The sequence below is a fragment of the Diadema antillarum genome, unplaced genomic scaffold, assembly GCF_040938485.1.
Source record: "Diadema antillarum isolate AM-2024a unplaced genomic scaffold, OU_Dant_1.0 seq00000180_RagTag, whole genome shotgun sequence".
Taxonomy (NCBI): domain Eukaryota; kingdom Metazoa; phylum Echinodermata; class Echinoidea; order Diadematoida; family Diadematidae; genus Diadema; species Diadema antillarum.
The window spans coordinates 40,390-62,803 of record NW_027271247.1 but is presented as its reverse complement, the minus strand read 5'-3'; the positions used below and the strand labels follow the sequence as shown (position 1 = coordinate 62,803).

The window sequence follows — 22,414 nt, the reverse complement described above, 5'->3', positions numbered from 1 at the left end:
AATCGAAGTGGTTGTGTTCTCGCAATACACTAGTATCCAAGACCAATCGCCGCAGAAATTATTGTTCATACAAGAGTTTCACAACAGAACTCAGCGGCGCATGTTCGCTACAACTGACGGCTGTCTGAACATGGATGAAGGAAACCCGGCCAACACATCCCATCATACAGGTATGTATTATCCATGCACCCCCAACCCCCATTGTATCCACACACACACACACACACACACACACACACACACACACTTACTTTAAGCAAAAGATGATGTAACAATTAATTTATGCTGTAATAATTAATTTGTCAAAAATGTATATTATGAATGTCACACGAGTCTGTATCGTATTTGTCGATATTTCTTCCTTAATGCGGAAGGGAGCATAGGTGAGGCACAATACATGGTTTATTGATATAAAGATATTGAACTAAAAAAAAATACTTATGATATTTGTATATATAATCATGTAGGCCTATATATGTATATATATATATATATATGTACATAAATACTAGTATATAATGTATGATATACATTTATGTATATATATATATATATATATATATATATATATGTAGATACATCCACATATATATATATATACTATATATATATATATAGTTCAAGTACATTTCATTTCCGACATACAAATAATTATATGAGTAGCATAATTGTTCGTATATACAGATGTCAGGAAATCAGTACAAAAATACGATGAAACATAATAACATGTGATAAAGTCACATGTAAATTATCAACAAATATACAAATAAATGTTATATTATTATGGTAAAGGCAGAAACAAAATTGCTGGAAATGGATGGGACTGCTAAAAAGCAGAGCTTGTAGTATGCATTCCCCTCATGAAAAAAAATGGGAAAAAATCAAATTGCGAAAAAAAGGCAATTTGATACAAGTGATACAAAAAAAGTAATACACACATACATGCACACACGAGGTAACTCCTGAACCACTCCAAGGCCTTTCAACTGACACCATAATGTGATAATTTGTGAAGTAGTATGTTGTGGTCTATGGTATCAAAGGCCCTGGAGAGGTCCAGGAATACTCCAACAGTATGATAAAATTTATCTATAGCTTTATTACCTTCCTTATCAAGGAAGGTAAGGATTGCATGAGATGTGCAATGCTTTTGGCGAAAACCAATTTGATGATCAGAAATGATTTTGTGGGTGTCTAAGAACTTCAAAAGCCTGGTGTATATCCTTTCTAATGTTTTCGAAATAGAGGATAACAAAGATATTGGTCTGTAATTGGAGTCAACTTCCCTTTCCCCTTTTTATGGACAGGAATTACTTTGGAAACTTTCATAATCTCAGGGACAACACCATTACTTATCGATGAATTGAATACATGTACAAGTGGATCAACAATATAATCTATAATACTTTTTAAAAGGACATTATGAATGCCGTCATATCCAGAACTTTTTTTATTTTTTAAATCCTGAACTATATCTAATTTCCAATATATCTTCATTTCTATGCAAAGGTATAAAAAGCAATGAACTTGGATTGGGGACTTCTAGATAATCTTGAAAATTGAAATGAGTATGTGGAATATTTTGGGCAAGATTATTTCCTATTTGAGAAAAATACTGATTAAAAATATTCACTATTGAGGAAACACCATCAACAAATAAATCACCATATTGATGTAATATGGAGTTCATTCTTATTTTTACTGATTGCCATATTGATAACTTTCCAAGTATTTTGAATATCATGTTTAAACAAACTTATCTGATTAGTAGAATATTTCCGTTTCTCATAGCGTAATATTTGTGTGAGGACGTTTTTATATGAAGTGTACTTATGAGATTGCTGGGTACGTTTGATTTTGTCAGCATAATACAAATTATTCTTTCGATTAATTGATCGCAGCAAACACTTAGATACCCATGGAAGTCTAGGGGATCTGTTATAATTTCTAGATTTCTTTTTAACAAGAGGAACATGCTTATACATAAGCGATATTAAAGTACTCATAAACAAATCATAAGCTTCATTTGTATCTTCGGTATTATATACAAAAGACCAATCCACATTACCAAGGTCATTTTGCAACCTCTCTATATTACCTGGGGGTGTTTCATCAACGTTTGTCAGCGCTGACAATTTCAGCAAAATCCTTGGTTTTGATTGGATGAGATGCTCTGGTCACTGACTGTTACTATGGTAATTGTCAGCGCTGACAAACGTTGATGAAACACCCCCTGGTGTCACTTTCCGGAAAGTTGACACTGGGTCATTTATGGTAACTTGTTTTCATTAGGGGTATGTGAGTGAAAATAGGGTAATGGTCTGATAAATCTGAAAGAACAATACCAGAGACCGGTAAGGGATAAATATTACAAAATATATTATCTATAAGAGTTGCTGAGTGATTGGTTACTCGAGTTGGTTTGGTTATAAGGGGTAAAAAGATGTGGACATCATGATATCAAGAAAAAAATCGAGCAGTATTCACAGTTTGAAGTTTAGATAAATCTAAATTGAAATCTCCCATGATATAACAATCATTATTACGAAATACTGGATTATGTAATAAAATTTGCAAATAATCTATTAAAAAAAATCTTGGGTATTAGAATTTGGAGGTCTATACATTATGAATACAACTATATTTTTAGCATGAGCGACCTTGATTTCAACACAATGTCATAATGAATCAACGACTTCATTCATACAATTTAAACCATTGTGTATGATATAATCAAGGTTTTGTTTGATATATAAACCAACGCCTCCGCCCATTCTTTCATGTCTACTATTTTCTATGAAATCATAGCCTGGAAGAGAATATGTGGAAGCAGAACCCTGAGTAATCCATGTTTCACTAAGACATATAGAAAAAGATAAATCATGAGTGTTGTCCAGAAAACAACGAAAATCATCAAAATTCTTGTTCAAACTCCTTATGTTCAAATGCATTAAAGAAAAACAATCATTGATTCCGGTTAAAGATTTGAACTGATTCATTTAGTTGGAACTTAGATATTGTTCATTATTATCCTCATAAAATTCAACATCTGTTTCATAAAAATCAAAATCATAAACTACAGGATACTCATCATTTTGGGGGTCATTGATTGCATGTGATATGGGTCTTGACGAAACATTTCAAAAAGTTCGCCGTTATTGAATGAATTGACAGCAACATTTTCAAACCGCATAATCTAAAATATAAAGGATGAATGGCAAGACCGAACTCGAGTTTCAGCGAGAACCATGTAGAGTGCGTTCGATTGCACAAGGTGATGACCCTAAGAACAGAAGAAAGGGGATAACGGAAGAATGCGAGCATCGCTGCGGAAAGAAAGAAGTAGGAATAGTAGACAAGTTGCAAGGGTTACAAGAGAGCAGAGTACCGACAATAAATAGGGACAACACAAAGACAAGGAAGAAATACAGCCTATTTCACATAATTCCATGACTCTTATATATGAGTAGTGAACATGCAAAATATAGAGCCCTTCCCACCCTATCAAAATTTGCAGAACCCAAACGATATATTCAATAAAAATCTAATTATTCGTCAAGTCTGAATCAAACAAGAATTCTCCTAATAAAAAGGAAGGATCAAATTAAGCCGATCCGCAAATCAAAACAAATAAACATCCATTACATTATGAAATAATAAAATCTGAAAATACATCATCTTGCCAAATCTTTTCAAACAAATTTTCCATATCATTAAATCATTATACCTACAGTTCATCACCAGACTGGCGATACTCCACCAGGTGGAGAGCCTTAAATGAGAGTCGGCGCTAAATGACCCGTCATGACCACACCCCTTTTCACTTTCGTAAAACAATATACAATTGTATGTACATGCCATTATTTATTCTACTTAATTTACGTTAAAATTTACTAAAATTCCTATCTGGTGTCATAGGTAATCGTCACACAAACCATGGTCATAACACAGTACTAAAAAAAACACCATTCAGATTGTCAGCTATTTCTTCAAGAAAATGAAGAAAGGGAGAAGAGAAAGAAAGTACGAACATAGGACGCTACATTGAGAGTACCATCTTCAAGAAAAACCAGAACGAACAAACATAGAGGTATTTGGATTATTATGCACGACACATTGCTCACCAAAAGAAAATAAACGTCCTGGTGCTATTGATCCATCAAGATAACAGAACTGTAGATCATCTGTCAAATATACGGCGTGGCTTCTAGAGAATTAGCACCTTCTTACAACAAAATAATAATGCCTATGCAATTCAGATGCGTTTTGCTGGGAGTGAAGATTACACACGGTAAAAGGAACAAACAAACAAAGTAAAACAAAGACCAAACAGGGCGCTATATACCCCGCTCCACCAGACTCGGGATTACATAACATGTAAATTTGATTCAAACCTATTGAATTGCCTACTCCCTCATTCCAAATGGTGCAGAGCGTATATATATATATATATATATATATATATATATATGTGTGTGTGTGTGTGTGTGTGTGTGTGTGCACATGAATATATTGTGTAAGTATATTATATATATATTTATATATCAATATCCAGCTGTAAGGAGACATTGTATGTTCATATGGAGAATACATAAAGCATAGTCACCAGTAAAGCATGGATTTAACAGGACATGAAACGTCTCCTAAAGACTCTGACACTGTGATTATGACCAAACCGTTTTCCCCAAAGCTGGGTCAACAGTTATTGATATATAATTATGTAAATATAGGGCCTAAGCCTACATAATTATACTTGTATTTAGAATACTGTTACAAGAGTCAATTAGTTATTCCATACTCGTTCTGAAAGCCGTTCAAAAGGATGCGTGAATACGTGTGGAGACAAACATATTTCGTCGTAACTTCTTTTACCAAATATGTTGTCTAAAGAAGAAATATAAAGACAGCGGTTTTCCACTTATCAGCAGTAAAACGAGTGTGCTTATTGTTTCCCCGTTTTTGTTTTGTTTTTTGTTTTGTTTTTTGTTTTGTTTTTTTGTTTTTTTCTTTTGTTTTTTTTTTTAAGACGCCTTCGTCTTGGACCGGTACTTCTACCCACGTGGCAGGTACGAGTTATTCGCTATCCGGCAGCCGTCCAGCGGCCATGTATTTGACTGCAAATTTGGGAAACTCATGGTATGTTCTCTTCAGACATGAATTTTAGATAGTTTAAAGGGATCGTATAGTTTTGGTTGAGACCTAAATTCAGGTTTCTAACATTTTTTAGTGAAATAATGAGAAACCTCTTATGAAATATGAAAGAGCATGTAATTTCATGTGAAATTTAATGTTTATTTGATGAAAATTGGTTATGAAGTGGCTGAGATATCAAAAACAGAGCGATTCTAATAAAGTGTGGGACCCACCTTTTATTACAATCCCTTTGTCTTACTTTGTTTTTGGATTTTCCAGTCATTCCAAACCCGATTTTCATCAAATAAACTTTGAATTGCTCTTATATGTTCTGTATACTAAATTTTATTTCATAAGTGTTTTCTTGGTATCTCGCAAAAATTTAAAAACCAATTCTCGCCTCCACCAATACTGTACCGTCCCTGTAAGTACGAAATCTGGATGGATCATCTACAGATTATATGGCTGTCTTTTGAGGTGTACATCTCAAAACGGACTCTCCCCAACAACACACACACACACACACATACACGCAATGACAATGAACGAAGTGTGTTCGAGTAAATATCAAGAAAGTGCGGAAAGTAAATCTGCTGTGTATGTTTAAATGGAAGCTGAACCAATGTTCTGAAATCGTAGGAGTTTAGGGCGCCAAGCTATTGTTGTCATAGTCACGGGACAACAATGATTTAACTTTCCCAAATCACTCACAGATTTTATATAATGTTTTCCCGGAGATATTATTCTCACAAAACATCGTTTTATGATGCATCAGCAAGTTGCATCACAGTTACATCTATCAACAGCAGTGGTCAACCAACTGGTTAAGGTATACCTATAAGGCCTGTATACTAAGACGCCGTCCTATTATCATTTGCTAGCGGGCCATCAAAAGTTGATTATAATGCGCTATCACGTATTCACTCTTCACAAATCATTGATTTTTATTGTCATTATTAATGGTTGTTCAATATTACGTGATTGTGTTTATTCAATTGGTAGATATACACTAATCCAATTGTATCATATAAATATATATAAATAATAGGCCTACACAATTTAATTATAGTCTCTCTCTCCCGTCTCTCTCCCTCTCTCTCTCTCTCTCTCTCTCTCTCTTTCATTCATTTACAGGATAGGGGTAACGGTGATAAGAGGGGGCCTGAGTGTCTTTTTATCAAGCACGGGCCTGCAAACAGTCGATTTATGTTTGAGTCCTTTTCTAACCGTGGTAAGCATTGGCAATTTTCAATAAATCTAACAACAGTCTTTCTGTTTTGATCCATTTAATTAATTTAATGCAGAGTCACTTAAGGCAGCAAACGGAACACAAGTTTAAACAAGCATCCTCATGACTTCGTTTGTTTGTTTTTTTTTTTCATTTCCATCTAAGAAGATGGCTAGATAGCCCATGTTCAGCTAAGCTAAGCTAAGCTGGTCTTCCATGGGGTCTAGCTGGATGTGAGGTGGGACCACTTCACCGGGTTAAACGCCCTGCTCTTTGCGATGAATGAATGAAGCATGATCTTTTACGCGGATGAGTTGTGACTCTCTCATACACGGGACCTCCATTTTATGTCCTATCCGAGGAACATAGTGTTTTGCTTCTTGCTAGAGGGGACGGTATGATTACACACAACATTGCTCAGTCCAGACTCGGGTTTGAACCCGGGCCCTTAGGATCGTGAGGCAGACGCGGTACCGACTGAGCCAACTCACCGCTCATGGTGACTGACCTCCAGATGAAGACTCTAAAAAAATGTCCGGGTCAGAACTGACCCGGAACTGGGTCCGTTGGGATCACACACCGTTCCGGGTCAGAAATGACAAGGAATGGGGTCAGATATGACCCCATCCAGAGTCATGAATTCGGTCAGGGTGACCCCATTCCGGGTCTTCATGAACAAATTCCAAGACATTTTTGACCCGGAACGGTGTGTGACCCCAACGGACCCAGTTCCGGGTCAGTTCTGACTCGGGATTTTTTAGAGTGAAGAGTTCGTGGTCCTATCCTCTGAGTCCGCTCCTCAAAATTCGAAGAATTTGATTGGTTGATTGTTTTGATTCATTCAACGTGTTGACCCGTGGTACCGTAAAATGGCTGACTTGTTCACTTTTGATCTTCTTGCTTGTGGTCCCTGATCCGTCATCCGTTTTCTTATTCGGTGAAGGCTGCCATCTTTCAGCCATTACCTGGCAGCAGCATCAACCTGATATTGACATAATACCCGTTAAGGGTAGCAATTATTCCCCCTGCTTTCTGAAAGGCGTTAGTCAAATGCTCTTTCATTATGATAGAAAAGTGAATTTTTGTGGAATCCCCTTTACATTTTCTTTATATCACTACCCACACGCGACGACATTACTTCTAGTAGTCTCCTCATCCAGCGGTTCCGACACCAAAACTTTAAAAATTCATAACTTTTGCATCGATTGTCCGATTTTCCTCATACTTTCAGTGATGTGTTTTACTAATGTTGCTGCTTTCAGTCAATCCACATTTCTCTTTGGGTTTTGGTTTCCTTTAACAACTGCATGAAAGCAAACTTGCTCAGTCTTGCTTTTGCATAGCATTAGTACCCCCCCCCCCTCTCTCTCTCTCTCTCTCTTGTTTTGCATGAGCTTTGCGCGGATGATTTTTTTTTTTGTCTTGATTGGTTACGTTTGCGTATCAGAACGTTTAAGCAGGGTTCCCACTTAGCCGAGTTGTAGTGCCGAGCTTTGGCGAGTAGTGGCGAGTTGTGGCGGAAGAGACAGTAGAAACAGAAACATTCCATGTTTATCAGAAACATGAAATGTTGAACATCAGTTCTCACCTGTGCTTGTTGCCACTTTCATCCAGTTTGTTTTCACTGGGAAATCATAGTAAATTGGGTTCTTTCATTTTAATTGGTCTCTTCCATTCCTATTACTTCAAGTGGTCCTCGATATTAGTTAATTTGAATATTGAAATATGATAATTACAGTTTATGCAAAATTATGCTCATTGTGTTGAGGTTTGCTGAGGGCAAGTAAAACTGCAAAACAAACGAGAGTGCTCTTCAGGACTTGAAGCGTACATGACTCATGTTAATCTCCAGTCTGCATGCCATAACCTGTATTGACACCCTACATTATTATCATTTTAATGTTTATCATGTATCACCAAATAAAGATTAACGTTGATGAAGATTTGATGAGATGATGATGATAATAAGGTTTATGTGGGGTTTTTTTTGTATATATGTATGTGTGTGTATATGTATGTATATGCATATATATAGGTCTATATGTGTATTTGTATAATTTATTATATTATATTTTAATGCTGATTATTGTATTAATACTGCGGATGATAACTACATCACTGCTGTTATTGTAACACAGAAATAGTATTATGTATTAATTGTTTTTATTGATTGATCACCGGTAATATCTGATATTTTATGTGTGATATGGGTTGCAATAATGTAAACTCTAATATTCTTGTTTTGTATCCCCATGTACGTGTCTAAACCTGCCATTCGTTTTGAATGAAACGGTGGACCTGGTTCTTTTGTATATTTGTTATTCTCACACTTACTTGAACTTGAATAAAGTCATGATTAAACAACATTAAGGATCATTTTCTTTTTGAATTTTCTCCTTTGCAGGCAAATACCTCTCTGTAAACTCGGACGGACGGATTCAGCTCGGAGAAGCTGGCATAGATGCGATGTTCCAATTGCACGACGTTTAAACGTCTGCTCCTCCTCACAATAATGTTCCCATATCCACGACAAGAGTGATATATCGATGTAGATTTTGATTCATCCAGGTAGTATGATAAAAGCGTGCAGTCAAATCTATTCGACTTGACTTACTTGTGAAAATAAAGGAGAAAACAGTTTCGTGACTCGTCCGAGTCACTGCTGACAACAGCTCTGTTTGGCTTGCGATAGGAGAATAGACGATGTTACTGCTTTTATTGTTTGTACGTCGAGGAATTTTCCGGATCATGGACTTGTATGTTGTTGAACGGTCTACCCATATAGGGACATGTTATAGATTGAGTGGCAACTCTTTGTAATCCATGCAAACACATGTTTGAGTTCTAAAACATTACAATGCAGGGGCGGATTCAGGAATTCTGTAAAGGGGGGGGGGGCGTGACTAATATTTCTGATGGCACTTCGGGGTTTCATTTCATATTTTTTCTTTTTATTTCTTTTGTTTTTCACTAAAAATAAAGGGGGGGCGTGCGCCGGTTGCGCCCCCCTCTGGATCCGCCACTGCAATGGAATGTCTTACATTCCTCTTCGCTATATTGAAGTAATTCTCGGTGGCGCTCCAGCTCCAAGACAAAACTTGGAGACGCATAATAAATTTAGCTTTCATTGAACTATGGGCTGTATTTCAACGAAAATCTTGAACGAAATACTATATTTATTCAGAAAAATTTAGGAAGAAAAAATCAAAATGAAATGAAAATTAGGTTCTCATAAAAAACAAACAAACTGATATTTCTCCGTATGATGGGCACATTTACGAATGTTAGTTTTCTACATTTTTTAATATGGCACATTTAAACTTTCAAGTGAAGTACTCGTCTAAAGCGTGTTCCAGCGTGTCTTTCTAAATGTTGTTGTTAAATGTGTATTTACATCACAGTGAATTTTGACTCTCTGCTCCAATTCAAAGTATACACATTGATTGTTGCCAGCACAGTGAAAGAGACAGAGAAGGGGGGGGGGGGGGCTGCAGCAGAGTCTTTTCTGCTGTGAGAGCGAAGTCCTGATTACTGGTGCGCTCTTTTCTCAAAGCACTTGGATATATACCACCTGTAGATAGGCGCACAACTTCTTGGCGGTGCTTAGCATGACTTCTAAGAAGAGCAGATGGTTCTATCTCCATTTCTACTCATTATTAGTTTACCGCAAAACCACACACAGGGGAATGAATCTGCCGCGTTCACCCACCTGAACAACAAGGGACGCAATTTTGAAGACAAAGAAGTTGACATCATTGACAAGGAAACCAGGGCCCCATTTCATAAAAGATGTTAGGATGGCAACTTTTGCTGGAATGGCAACTTCCAATGGCAACAGCCAATCAGGAAGCTGGATTCTTGTCGTTACTATGACAATTGCCATTCCAGCAAGAGTTGCTATCATATCAACTTTTTTATGAAATGGGGCCCTGATGTTTTGAAAGAGGAGTCCGCGAAGCTGTGTATGTGAACGCGGAAAATCCTTCCCTGGACAGAGGAGAGGGACTCCGACACAACCTTTCACTAACATACAAATCCTTGATCTAGAAAAATCCTTCGACATGCACACAACAAAAGCAGTAACATCGCCGATTGTTTGCCAGCAAGACAGAGCTGAAGGAGTGACGTGGACGAGTCACGAAACTGTTCCCCATGATTAAAGCAAATTAAGTCCTGTCGAACAGATGTGATTGTGCCCTTTTATCATCTTTTTATAAGAGTGATATTACAATAGTTTTCTTTATTAAGATTTGAGGCTGAAAATTCTAAGTAAAGCGTATAGCGGGAATTAGGTTAGGTAATATTTTAGCATGCGGTTAATGACAATCAAATTATGATGTACACTGTATATAGTACTACTTTACTTCAGTGAAAGCCACGCGACATATTGCTTTCGTTCACAGGGTACTCTGTTTACTTATAACGTCTCCGGGGAGCTTTCAGTCCAACAATCCAACAAATTTCAAAATAACCTGTCCAAAACTATCAAATGTAGAATCTTGTTTTAGCTAACATTTCTAGGACTGTAATATCCAATGTGTTAAATGGCTAGCGTTACAGAGAAAAGCCAACTTTATGGATACATGTATAGTCTTATAACGAAATTATAAGGAAGTTTAACCTATATCATTATCATCATCATCATCATTATTATTATATAAATGTATGCGTGTGGCTGTAAATATCTTTTGATTGTTTTGTAAGACTTTCTGGAGGTGGATTTGGTCTGTTTTGTTTTGTGTTTTTTATTTCTTAATGGTGAGATGATAAAGATTTTGTTTTGATGATCACTTTATTTGTAATTCTTCTTGGATGTACACTAATGGTAATACATGTATATCATTATTACAGTATTTCTGGCGTGTGCGCAGACATAGAGACTCCACGTTCCTTACTGTGAAGTACGAACAATGATGAAATTGTACCGTCATATGATGTTCACAAAATTAATTTTGTACATACATATTTCAATTTCAGATGTATTAACACGTTTGAAATTCTCTGTTCGACATAATTGACAGACGTATTTTCATTTAGAGCTTCAGATTCCGAAAAAAGGAAACTTACTGTACAGAGGGTGAGATATATGTTGGACTGCTCCTTGTGATTCGATGAATGGACATTTTTCAACAACATTAAAGGCGGAATACATGGCAACGTGATTTTACCAAGAGAAACCACTAGAGAGTAATCCGACGCTGACTAACATATTAACCATCAGTTCTCATTATGAACGTTTTGTTCTCACGTATATTAGGCCCTATATAGTTGGATTTTCTCTTTACTCATTTCCATCTTGAAAGTTTGGCAACATGGTCGAGCGAAGTTGGCTTTGATGATAAATTAAAAAAACAAAACAAAACTTGAGAATAGTGAAATCACCAGTAGTAGTTCTAAATCAACCCGACAGGCCTTCTGGCGCTATTCAAGATGTTTCTTTTTTTTAGTCATACATTTGTTGTTGTTTTTTTAAATCATATTGTATTTGTCACGTAATCATTAAAGTTTGTTATCGTCACTGATCGTAAGTACCTGGCGTTGTTTGACATATTGAATCAATGATGCGTAGTGTGATAACCTAACAACATGAAATGGTTTTTGCATGACCAATTATGGAAATTCGTGTGATGCCACGGAAGCAGAAGACATTTGGTCGTAAATTCAGGCTTCCAGAAAGTATGAGAAAAGGGTACAGAGTATTAAAGTGTGATGTTATAGCAACATTCATCGCAATGGAAACTGGTTCTACACAACCTCACCATGCCAGAATATCTGTCAATACCACTGTTGCTAAACATGCTCATTTATGATACCTGTGGTTCTGGCTCGGACAACCTTCGTTCAGTGAAAACAATTTCACCAAGGGATGTAGAGGTGAAACACCAAAAATATTAAGTGAGCTGTTGGTGAGTACATTATCATTCAAGTTCGTTAAATTGTGATTTCATTGCGATTGTACTCGTTCAGTTCAGTTCAAATTTATTTCATATTTTCATTTTCTCAATGATTACAAAAATATTGACAATGAAACGAGAATACAATCATGTCTTTTGATTGAAGAAGAAGGAAAAAAAATATACTTGACACAAAATTTAATGTACATGGTCATATCGTATGAAGATGTCACAAGTAAGTATAAGAAATATGATGGGGCCTACATAACAGCTTTAAAGCTTGTAAAACTGTAGGTTCCCGAGTTAATAGGCATATAATTACACGGAGATAGGATATGTTTGTCTTGACCAACTGAAATTATACCAGTACAAAGATCGGTAAGTAATAAACTAATGAACCACATGGATATCGCACAAACCAGACTGTGCATTCGATTGTTTGTGTGTTGTGCCTGTAAAGTTATCAGACCGACTATAAAAGGAACTAAAGACCGTGGATTACAGGAATTATCGTGGTATTAAATGAGAAGGGTGTTGGGGTTCCTGCAAGACACAGGGATGCATGTATAGGAGACAAACAAGAACATGGTTCATTATTAAGACACAGTTCATCATTGGCATCAATGCAGACCCTGACTTTCCAATCCCACGATGACCTCAACAACCCGCTAGCAACGTGCCTGTAAATCCTGTAATGTCTCCTCCGGCCGTCACTGGAAAACTTTGACTCCAAAGCTGAATGGCACAGATGCTGGTCCGATGCTGTCTCCAATACCACTCAGGTTACGTGCAACACCGTCATTGATCCTACGGCAAAGTCAGAGGGCTTCAACCTCGGAAACAGTGGCTCAACCTGATCCGCAACCGTAACCCTCCGGGCAACAACCACAGACCGATGCTGAGTTCGGCATTACAACACGGGGCTAAATGTATCGGTAGCCTTGTTTTGCCTAGTGTTATACTCGTGGATTGTATGACTCGTGGACTGTAAGTCTAGTGGGTTATATGACTCGTGGGCTGTATGACTCGTTGGTGTCGGTCTCGTGACGCGCCACCCGTGTCGTGACGTGCACCCATAGACTCATCAGGGTGCTGTTCGTTATTCCGAAGGTTCGTTATTCCGAAGGTTCGTTAATTCGAAGCACACAAATTCCCTATACCTAGAGGTTCGTTAATCCGAAAATGAAAAAGGGATCGTTAATCCGAACGTTAGTGGCGTTATTCCGAAGATTCATTATTCTGAAGGTTCGTTAATCCGAAAATGAAATAGGTTTCGCTATTCGGAAGGCTCGTTTATCCGAAAATGAAATAGTGTTTGTTACTCCGAAGGTTCGTTAATCCGAAAAAGAAATAGGGTTCGTTATTCTGAAGGTCTATTGATCCGAAGTGATATATGGTCCGTAACAAACCTTCGGAACAACGAGCTTTGTTTCATTTTCGGATTAACGAACCTTCGGAACAACGAACCTTATTTTATTTTCGGATTTATGAACCTTCGGAATAACAAACCTCATAACATATTTGGATAAACGAGCTGTAATAAATTCATCCTAGGTTCCGGAGTTATACTCTGTATGATAACTATGAAGGATTGATATTCTTGCGTTGAGATAAAATGTCATACTTCCTTGTTACTGCTGCTTCTAATGTTTGATGAACTGTTATAAAGTGACTCTCCGTAGTCTCTTTTTCTTTTACTACCATTTACTATTTGAGGGAGAACTTCTCGAATAGGGCCTACACATTAGAAGCAAGAAGCTAGTAAATTTGAGGAAGATGTTGCTCAATATTTAATCGTTTTAAAAAATAGTCAACCACAGTCTAAGGGAATTACATCCTTGCAAAAATAATGACTTTTTTAAAATTATGAGAAGAGCATTCTGATCTATTGCTAGATTTATCGCAGCGAGTCGTATTTTCAGTATGCTTCTGTTCTATATTATAGAGAAAATATATCAATCATTTGAAATGTGTTAGTTAAATTTTAATACAATTTGAAGAGTAATGTATAGTAAAGTGCATGTTTCCTGTCAAAATGCACGCCAGAGGCAAATTTGGCATTTCTTGTAAATACAATGTACCGCCTTGTATAAGTAGAAATGAAAATCAAACTTCAGATATGTCTAAAATCCATCAATTTATGCAGGAATTGTTTGGAGGTTAAGAATAATATGTTCAACAGCCGGAAGAACACGAGAACAAGGAAGCTTCTGCATTATTAGAATTGAAATTCAAGGATTTTGTAAACACTTTGGAGAAATGTGAAGGCGATAATGATACCCCGCTTAACACTCCTGAACGGGTACACAGCCAACGATAGAAATCAAGTTAACTGGGGGGGGGGGGGGGGGGGGGGGGTAGCTTAGTCCATTTTTATCTTTATATCTCGTTAAAAAAGAAACCTGTAACCGTGGCAATGCATAGTTCAATGAGGACAAAAGAATGAAGCTTGTACATGTACATACTATGATAGTAGTCATAATCCCATTGCATATTTGCCAAATGTCAAGACATTTATACACGTTCAAAACTAGCGAGTTTATCAGCTCGATCCATGGTGGAGGCTTTTCATTAAGAAATGTAACAGTTACCTTTATCATTGTAATGTGCAGCATTGTTCAACAATGATGATTTTTGCACATCTAAAAATCATGTAAGTCACGAGTGCGAAATATCAAGTCAAATGCTAGAAAGCTGGAGGAGTTAGCTCATCCATTATATTTTTGAATCAAAGAAAAAATTATTGTCATGGCAAGGCATGGTTTGTAATTGTAAGTATCTTGCACATCTACATACCATAGCGGTTGCAAAAAAAAAAAAGAGAGAGAGAAATTGCATATCAAACGCTCGAAAATTGAGGGAGAAAGCCTATTCTACAACATATAGACTGTTTTTTAAAAAGCCCTTACCACGGCTTCTGCGGCCCCTGTCATATTGTATATTTACGACGTATAGGCCTAAATACACTGTTAAACTGGAGGGCGCTTTTTGAAAGCAGTTTTGCACAACTGAATAGGAGCCAACCCTGTATGCAGAATGAAATAAAGAAGATCTCAGACTTGTTCCGTTTGTGCGTCTACACTGCTTACTAAATCTTTTGAGAGGTGGATGACGCTCACTGGCAATAGCAGAATACACAGCAGTGAATGGAGGAAGTATGTATAGCATGCCTATAGTGATGGATATCAAGATAATGTAATGTGTACTCTCGATGCTTTAGGCAAACGAGAGAATGGTGTCATAAGTAAACGGAAGAAAAAAAGGAAGCAAACTAAGTTTGTTATATCATGCCAGTCGAAGGAACGCTATTGGAGGTAGGGGAGGGGCGGGGAGGGAAAATGCTTTTGCCCCCCCCCCCCCTACGGTCATGGTTTAAAAGATCTAAAATTTGAGTATTTGTACCAGTTTGTGTGTGTTTATGTATGTGTGTGTGTGAGAGAGAGAGTGTGTGTGTGTGAGAGAGCTTTATCCCAGTCATTACACACTAATTTTGATGATAACACCTTCGTTAAATGAATAAAATTGCCGACACCAGCTCGAGAGTGCATTTTTTTTTTCATTCATTCATTCATTTATTTTTTCCATCATGAAGTTTAGAACATGCAGGAGATGGGGAGGCATGTTGAAGAAGCAATGCTTGTATGGTGCCCTCACCCAAACATAGTAAAACACATACATAATCCTTCTACTTTGTACAAAAAAAATAGTAGTTTGATGATAAAAATCATGGGCGTCACCAGGGGGGGGGGGGGAGGGGTGCGCTGGGTGCGAACGCACCCCCCTTCAGAACCGTAAAAAAACAAACAAACAAACAAACACACACACACACACACACACACACACACACACACACACAAAACGCTTCAGTCTGCGAACGACGTCAACGCCGGACGCTAGATAATTGTTCTTTTCTTTAATTTTTCTTCTTATTTTTTTTTCTTTTTTTCGCACCAGGAGGAAAAAACAAAAACAAAACAAAAACAAAACAAAACAATCGCACCCCGGCTCTAGCAGCACTGATACTATACATACATCACGTGTTTACTATCTATCGCCCGTACTGTATACGTAAGGTATATTTCATTCATTGTGCAACGGATTATCAATTCAGAAAATACAAGACCTCCGTCGCATGGAATGATAACCCGCCCACACCCTCCCCCGTTATAGGTCTCCAATCAGTGGCGTAACTGGGGGGGGGGGGGGCACGTACCCCCTCCCCCCAATTCGCTGGTTTAAAAAAAAAATCAAAATGGTAATGCAAGGGTTGGTAAACTGCTTTTTTTTTCAATTTATTTCAATTTCAATTTATTTTCATACTTCTCAATGAAGGAATGTACATCAAATATAATAAAAACATAGTGAATCATAATATCCGGCTTGGATGTACAGTAAATTAATGTAAGAATATAAAACATATAGTGGTCAATCATCGTACGTTTGGTTCTATGTATAACGCTAAAGAAATATGACGGAACCTACTTAAAAGCGAGCTTGTTAAGCGTAGGTCCCAAATTCTGAACAGAGTGTAAAGATGAGGAGCACGGACGCAACGTAGGACCAAAATAAAGAGAAACAAAAATGAAAGGCAAAAATACCTGGTGCACTAACAGAATCTTCTCAATACATTAATAGTGATACACAGACAACCACATTCTGCAGATGTAAGAACAGTTGATTTAACAATGTTGACAATAGTGTAGTAGTATGATTTGAATAATGGTGAAAAGAGAACAACTCGACATGCGAGTCCTCGGAGGAGATACGGGAAACCTAAAGAGTGAACATACAAGTAATAACATTCAAAGAAAATTTGGAATTAATTAGAATTACCAGCCAGTATAGCACTGAGGGGAATACAACAAGCCAGCTGTTCACGCGTTCCGAAGTCTTAGGGTACCAAAAGGGGTACTGGTGTGAAGGAATTTAAGAGCGCAAACAGAGAGGCTTAACTGATTTGAATAACAACAACCAACACAGCAGGAAAAGGCACATAAACAAGAAAGAAGGAAATTTCAATGGACTTACGCAATGTAATTATTCAATAAATTATGTCTTAATTTGTATTTGAAGTTCGACAAAGTCAAACAACCTGCGAGTTCTATGGGGAGATCGTTCCAGTACTTCGGCCCTGTATACATAATTGTTTTTTTTTCGCAAAAATGGTTCGGGTACGTGGTAGGTCACGATAATCGTCACGTTGGCGGGTGGGATAGTTATGAATAGAGTAATTTCTTTTAAACATATGCAAAAAAAATATCAGGAAGATCATTTTTGGATAATTTGTACATGAATATCCCTAAATTGTAATAAAACAAATCTGACAATTTCAAAATTTTGTTCTTATGGAAAAATTCATCTGTATGAGACAGATACCCAGTCTTATTAATTATTCTAATAGCTCGCTTTTGTAAGAGAAAGAGCGAGTCAAGCAAAGACTGGGTCGTGTTACCCCATGCCAGTATTCCGTAGTTGAGGTAAGGGGAAATCATAGTCGAGTATATAATTTGCAATATATTGGTGGGGAAGTAATCTTTCAGTTTATTTAGAATTCCTGCATTCCTAGATAAAACTTTGGTTAAAAAGTTGATGTGAGACTTCCAAGATAAATCGCTATCAATATACAGTCCTAGAAACTTAACACTATCAACCTTCGTTAAATTAATGCCATTAATTTGGACATGACCAGGAATAAATTGCAAAGAGTTACTGAACAACATATAATATGTTTTATCAATGTTTAGTGATAACTTGTTGGCATGAATCCAGGATTGAACAAGTTTCAATTCGCTGTTTAACATATGAATAAGCGTATTAGAATTACGATGGGAAAGAAATAAATTTGTGTCATCTGCAAAGCATATAAAAGAAAGAATCTCTGATGAATTTTGGAGGTCATTTATGTACAAGATGAATAGTAGCGGGCCGAGTAGGGAACCCTGGGGGACACCACATGTAATTGATTTCATTGAGGACTCATGACCATTAAGATAAACATACTGCTTTCTGTCAGTAAGATAATCTCTAAACCATTCTAAAGCCGTCCCGCGAATGCCGTAATGGCTTAACTTATAAAGGAGAATATCATGGTCAATCGTGTCAAAAGCCTTCGAGAAATCAATAAAAACACCGATGGTGTGTGAAGCATCGTCAAGAGCATGTGCCACTTTATCAATAAAAGCCAATAAAGCGTGGGTTGTGCTGTGTTGCTTTCTGAAACCGAACTGAAAATTCGAAAGAATATTACAATTAATAAGAAATCTAAGAGTTCTTTTATGAACAAGCTTTTCCAAAATTTTTGAAATTGAAGTTAAAAGAGATATCGGGCGATAATTATTAACATGTTCTTTAGGACCCTTTTTGTATATAGGAACAACTCTAGCGACTTTCATTTTATCAGGAAATTTTCCGCTTAATAAAGATTGATTGAAAATATAAACGAGAGGAGAAACTATTTCATTTATCACATTTTTTAAAAGAAAAATTGAGATACCATCATCACCTGTACTCTTCTTATTATTCATTTTGAAGGGTGAGCAAGAATTTTTTTTTCTCTAAGATTTCTTTTAACCATAATTAAAGAGGCATCAATAGTGTGAAACACTGTTCAAAAAGCCCGGAGCCGAATAAAAGATTGTGATTCAGCGTGATTCCTGGTTGGCATTCTGAATGATAAGCAGGATGGAGCAGTGTACTCAGAACATCCGAACGGCAAAGAGTCGCTGCAATGTTGCGCAATGTGATGTAGAATGTATACACCTCTGTACCTTACACTTTGTTATATCAATACTAGATCACTGAGTGTTGCTGTATACATGCTATAGTCTATATAAAAATGCCTTGCATTGCCAATAATAAGACTTGACCTGGGCTATTTCCCAACTTTTCTATGTATAAAACAGACACACACACAAACACAAACAACTAGGGGATGCTCTAAAGTGCAGATTCTGGACATCCTTCCCCCCGGCGCTTGCTCACTTCGACGCCCCCTCACTGGTCATACCTCCCCCAATCATGAACATAAACTGACATCCTTGACTACCAGTGGCGCACCGCCCCCCCCCCCCCCCCTTAATTTCCAAAGCGAAAAAAACATAGCTACAAACGGCAGTTTTTGGACTGTAAAATGTCAAAATTTTCACGCTCGCTCGCTCCGCTCGCTCGCATTTTAATCAATTCAATTCAATTCAAACTTTATTTCATTTTTCGAAAAGAACATAAACATTTCACTTTCTTTGGTAACATAGAATAAGGTTGCATAATCAAAACAAAGTAAATTGGAAAAAAAAAAACATGATTGCGGAACCTTGGGTAACAAAAACGTTGTAAGGAAAATTGATTGCCTGAAGTGATACAGACGATATAATCGTTATGCCATTTTCCTGGTGTTACTGCCAGTAATTGCCAGCAGTTGCGCCCTGTGCGCCACCTTAATTTCCAAAGCGAAGAAATATAGATACAAACGGAAGTTTTTTTGACTGTAAAATGTCAAATTCTTCAAGGTCGCTCGCTCCGCTCGCGCGCATTTGAATCTTTATCCCATTCTCCTGATGTTGTTGCCAGTAATTGCCAGCAATTGCGCCCGGTGCGCCCTGCTTAATTTCCAAAGCGAAAAAACTATAGCTACAAACGGTAATTTTTTAATGTTAAATTTCAACATTTTCAAGCTCGCTCGCATTTAATCGCTTTGCCATTCTCCTGATGTTCCTGCCAGTAATTGCCAACAGTTGCGCCCGGTGCGCCCCCCCCCCCCCCCCCCATTAAAATCTCAAAGCGAAAAAATGTAGCTGAAAACGGAATTTTTTAAACTGTTAAATGTCAAAATTTTCGAGCTCGCTCGCTTCGCTCGCTCGCATTTAATCGTTGTGCCATTCTCCTGACGTTGCTGCCAGTAATTGCGAGCAGTTGCGTCCGGTGCGCCACCCCCCCCCCCCCTTTAATCTCCAAAGCGAAAAGATAGTGCTGAAAACGGCAGTTTTTGGAATGTAAAATGTCCAAATTTTCAAGCTCGCTCGCATTTAATTGTTATGCAATTCTCCTTTTTTTTTTCTTTCCACAAAAATCCCTCCTACACCCCCTCCCGCTCGGTTGCTTCGTTCCCTCTCCGAGGATCTCACACCGTCACATAATGTACCTCCGTAATAGTCCTTCATAGTATTTTTATTTTCACTATGCTCTGTAAACGCGACTTTTACACTCTTGTTTTTACAAAAAGTTCCTACCGTGGGAGGGGGTATCCCCCTCCCACACCCTCCGCACTGAAGGAGAGGAATGGAGTATCGCCGAGGATCTCACACCGTCACATTATGTACCCCCGTATAGTCCTTCATAGCGATAGATTCGTGTATGTATACAATCACATGTATAATATGTACAATATTATATATAGAGAGAGAGTATGTGTAAATGTACATGATGACACAGGAGCCAATAAATCAATTAAAAAAAATCTCACAGTTTACATTTACTGTCAAAACGCACCCCCCCCCCCCCCCCTTGAAAAAAAAAGCTGGTGACGCCCCTGAAAATAAATGTGAATTTCTATTCAAATCATTCAAAACGTATCTGAATGCATGCTGTAACTTCGTTGCTTATCGATACATTTTAATACGTCAGCGATAGGCCTATACCTATATAGATCAATTTTCAATGTGTTGCACAGCTGTTATAATAAAGGAAAACGGAAACCAAGACTGAAACCTCTAATTTACCTCATCTTCAATGGAAGATAATACCTACCATCAAAACTACCTTCTCACTTCCCAGTAGCGGATCCAAAGGGGGCGCCCCTCTTATTTTTTTTTTTCATCTAAACATAAGAAATAAAAAGAAAAAGAGAGGCGTACGCCTCCCCTTTACGGAATACTGTACCTGGATCCGCCCCTGCTTAATTTACTCTTTTGATCGTTTGATAGTGCTCTGTGTTGTGGGATTAAAAAACAAACAAAAAAGTGGGCAATCTGCATAATGTAAATTACCATTCTAATCAATCTGACAACGTACTAGGAAACGGCAACACAAGAAAAAGGCACTCTGTTAGTGTCGTAGTTGGCGCTATTACAAGACAATCAGTGCCGCGTGGAACTTGGATTCATTGAACGCAGAAAATATTAGCACATTGAGGTACACATAAGTACGGTACGGTATCTTTGTGATAATTGGCATGTAACGATATCTTGTTAAGGATATAAAACAGAAACAGTGAAACTTTTTATGAATTTAAGAGTCAATACTAATGATGCAAAATGACAGGACCCATATTCAAATGTACAGAGGAAGTCTACCTCAAATTCGATGAGGTCTTTACGAAATATGTTGTGTAAAATTCTTTGCTAAAAGTTAATTGATGTGATTTTACGATTATGAGGACTACGTCAATAATGCAAGTATAGATCTGAGAATGTTTGATCAGGTGCGATTGGATGATCTTAACTGAAAATTGCGCGAAGAATATTGTGAATGTAGTAGGCCTAATGTTCTCATAGTTTGTGTGTTGTCTTTCAGTCAGAGTTTAGGCTGTTCCCTCGTCTCTGTCTTCACCGGAGCTGCTTTAGTGATATCCAAAGACTACGAAAGTATATCGATGAAAACAGAAAAGTCTATTTTGCTCGCATAGTCTTGGCTTTGTAAATCATAGATGCGTGTAAATGTAGATTCTTGAATCAGTAAACGCCTTCCCATTTCAGAAAAACGCCGTAAAGCTTTACATGTCAATTATAATTGTCTATGTACGTATCAGTAATCAGGATAATTATGATGTATTACATATTCCATTCATCTTCATAAAAGGAAGAAACGGTCATTGAATTTTATTGATCGAAACTGCCAAATCATATAGAACTGAAAATTCCAACTAAATGACGTTTGTCTTTTAAACACTGTTACTAAACCTAGTGTATGCAGAGTATAACAACGCCCACACCACATTTGTCTTTGAAAATATCAATTAAGTTGTGTTCGGCAAGTGGTGTATGTCTATGACTAACATATACATAAATGAGCACAAGTTCACCAATGCTCGTGAAAGTACACGTATTCTTCCTTGTTTTAATTTTTCTCCATAATAGGTACAAACGCTATAATGTGATGGAAAGTACATGTATGACGACAAAATATAAACTTGGCTTGCCTTTTGCTTATGTTTTTTTTTTTTCAA

At 37.3% G+C, this 22,414-nt stretch overlaps 1 protein-coding gene across 1 annotated transcript; it reads left to right on the top strand.

Moving 5' to 3' along the window:
• Nucleotides 1-59: 59 nt before the first annotated feature.
• Nucleotides 60-8,892, top strand: LOC139728445 (uncharacterized). Its single transcript, XM_071639385.1, has 4 exons — nt 60-170; nt 5,027-5,136; nt 6,268-6,364; nt 8,766-8,892. The coding sequence occupies exons 1-4, from the start codon at nt 101-103 to the stop codon at nt 8,849-8,851; spliced, it is 363 nt and encodes a 120-aa protein (XP_071495486.1). The 5' UTR covers nt 60-100; the 3' UTR covers nt 8,852-8,892.
• Nucleotides 8,893-22,414: the final 13,522 nt, after the last annotated feature.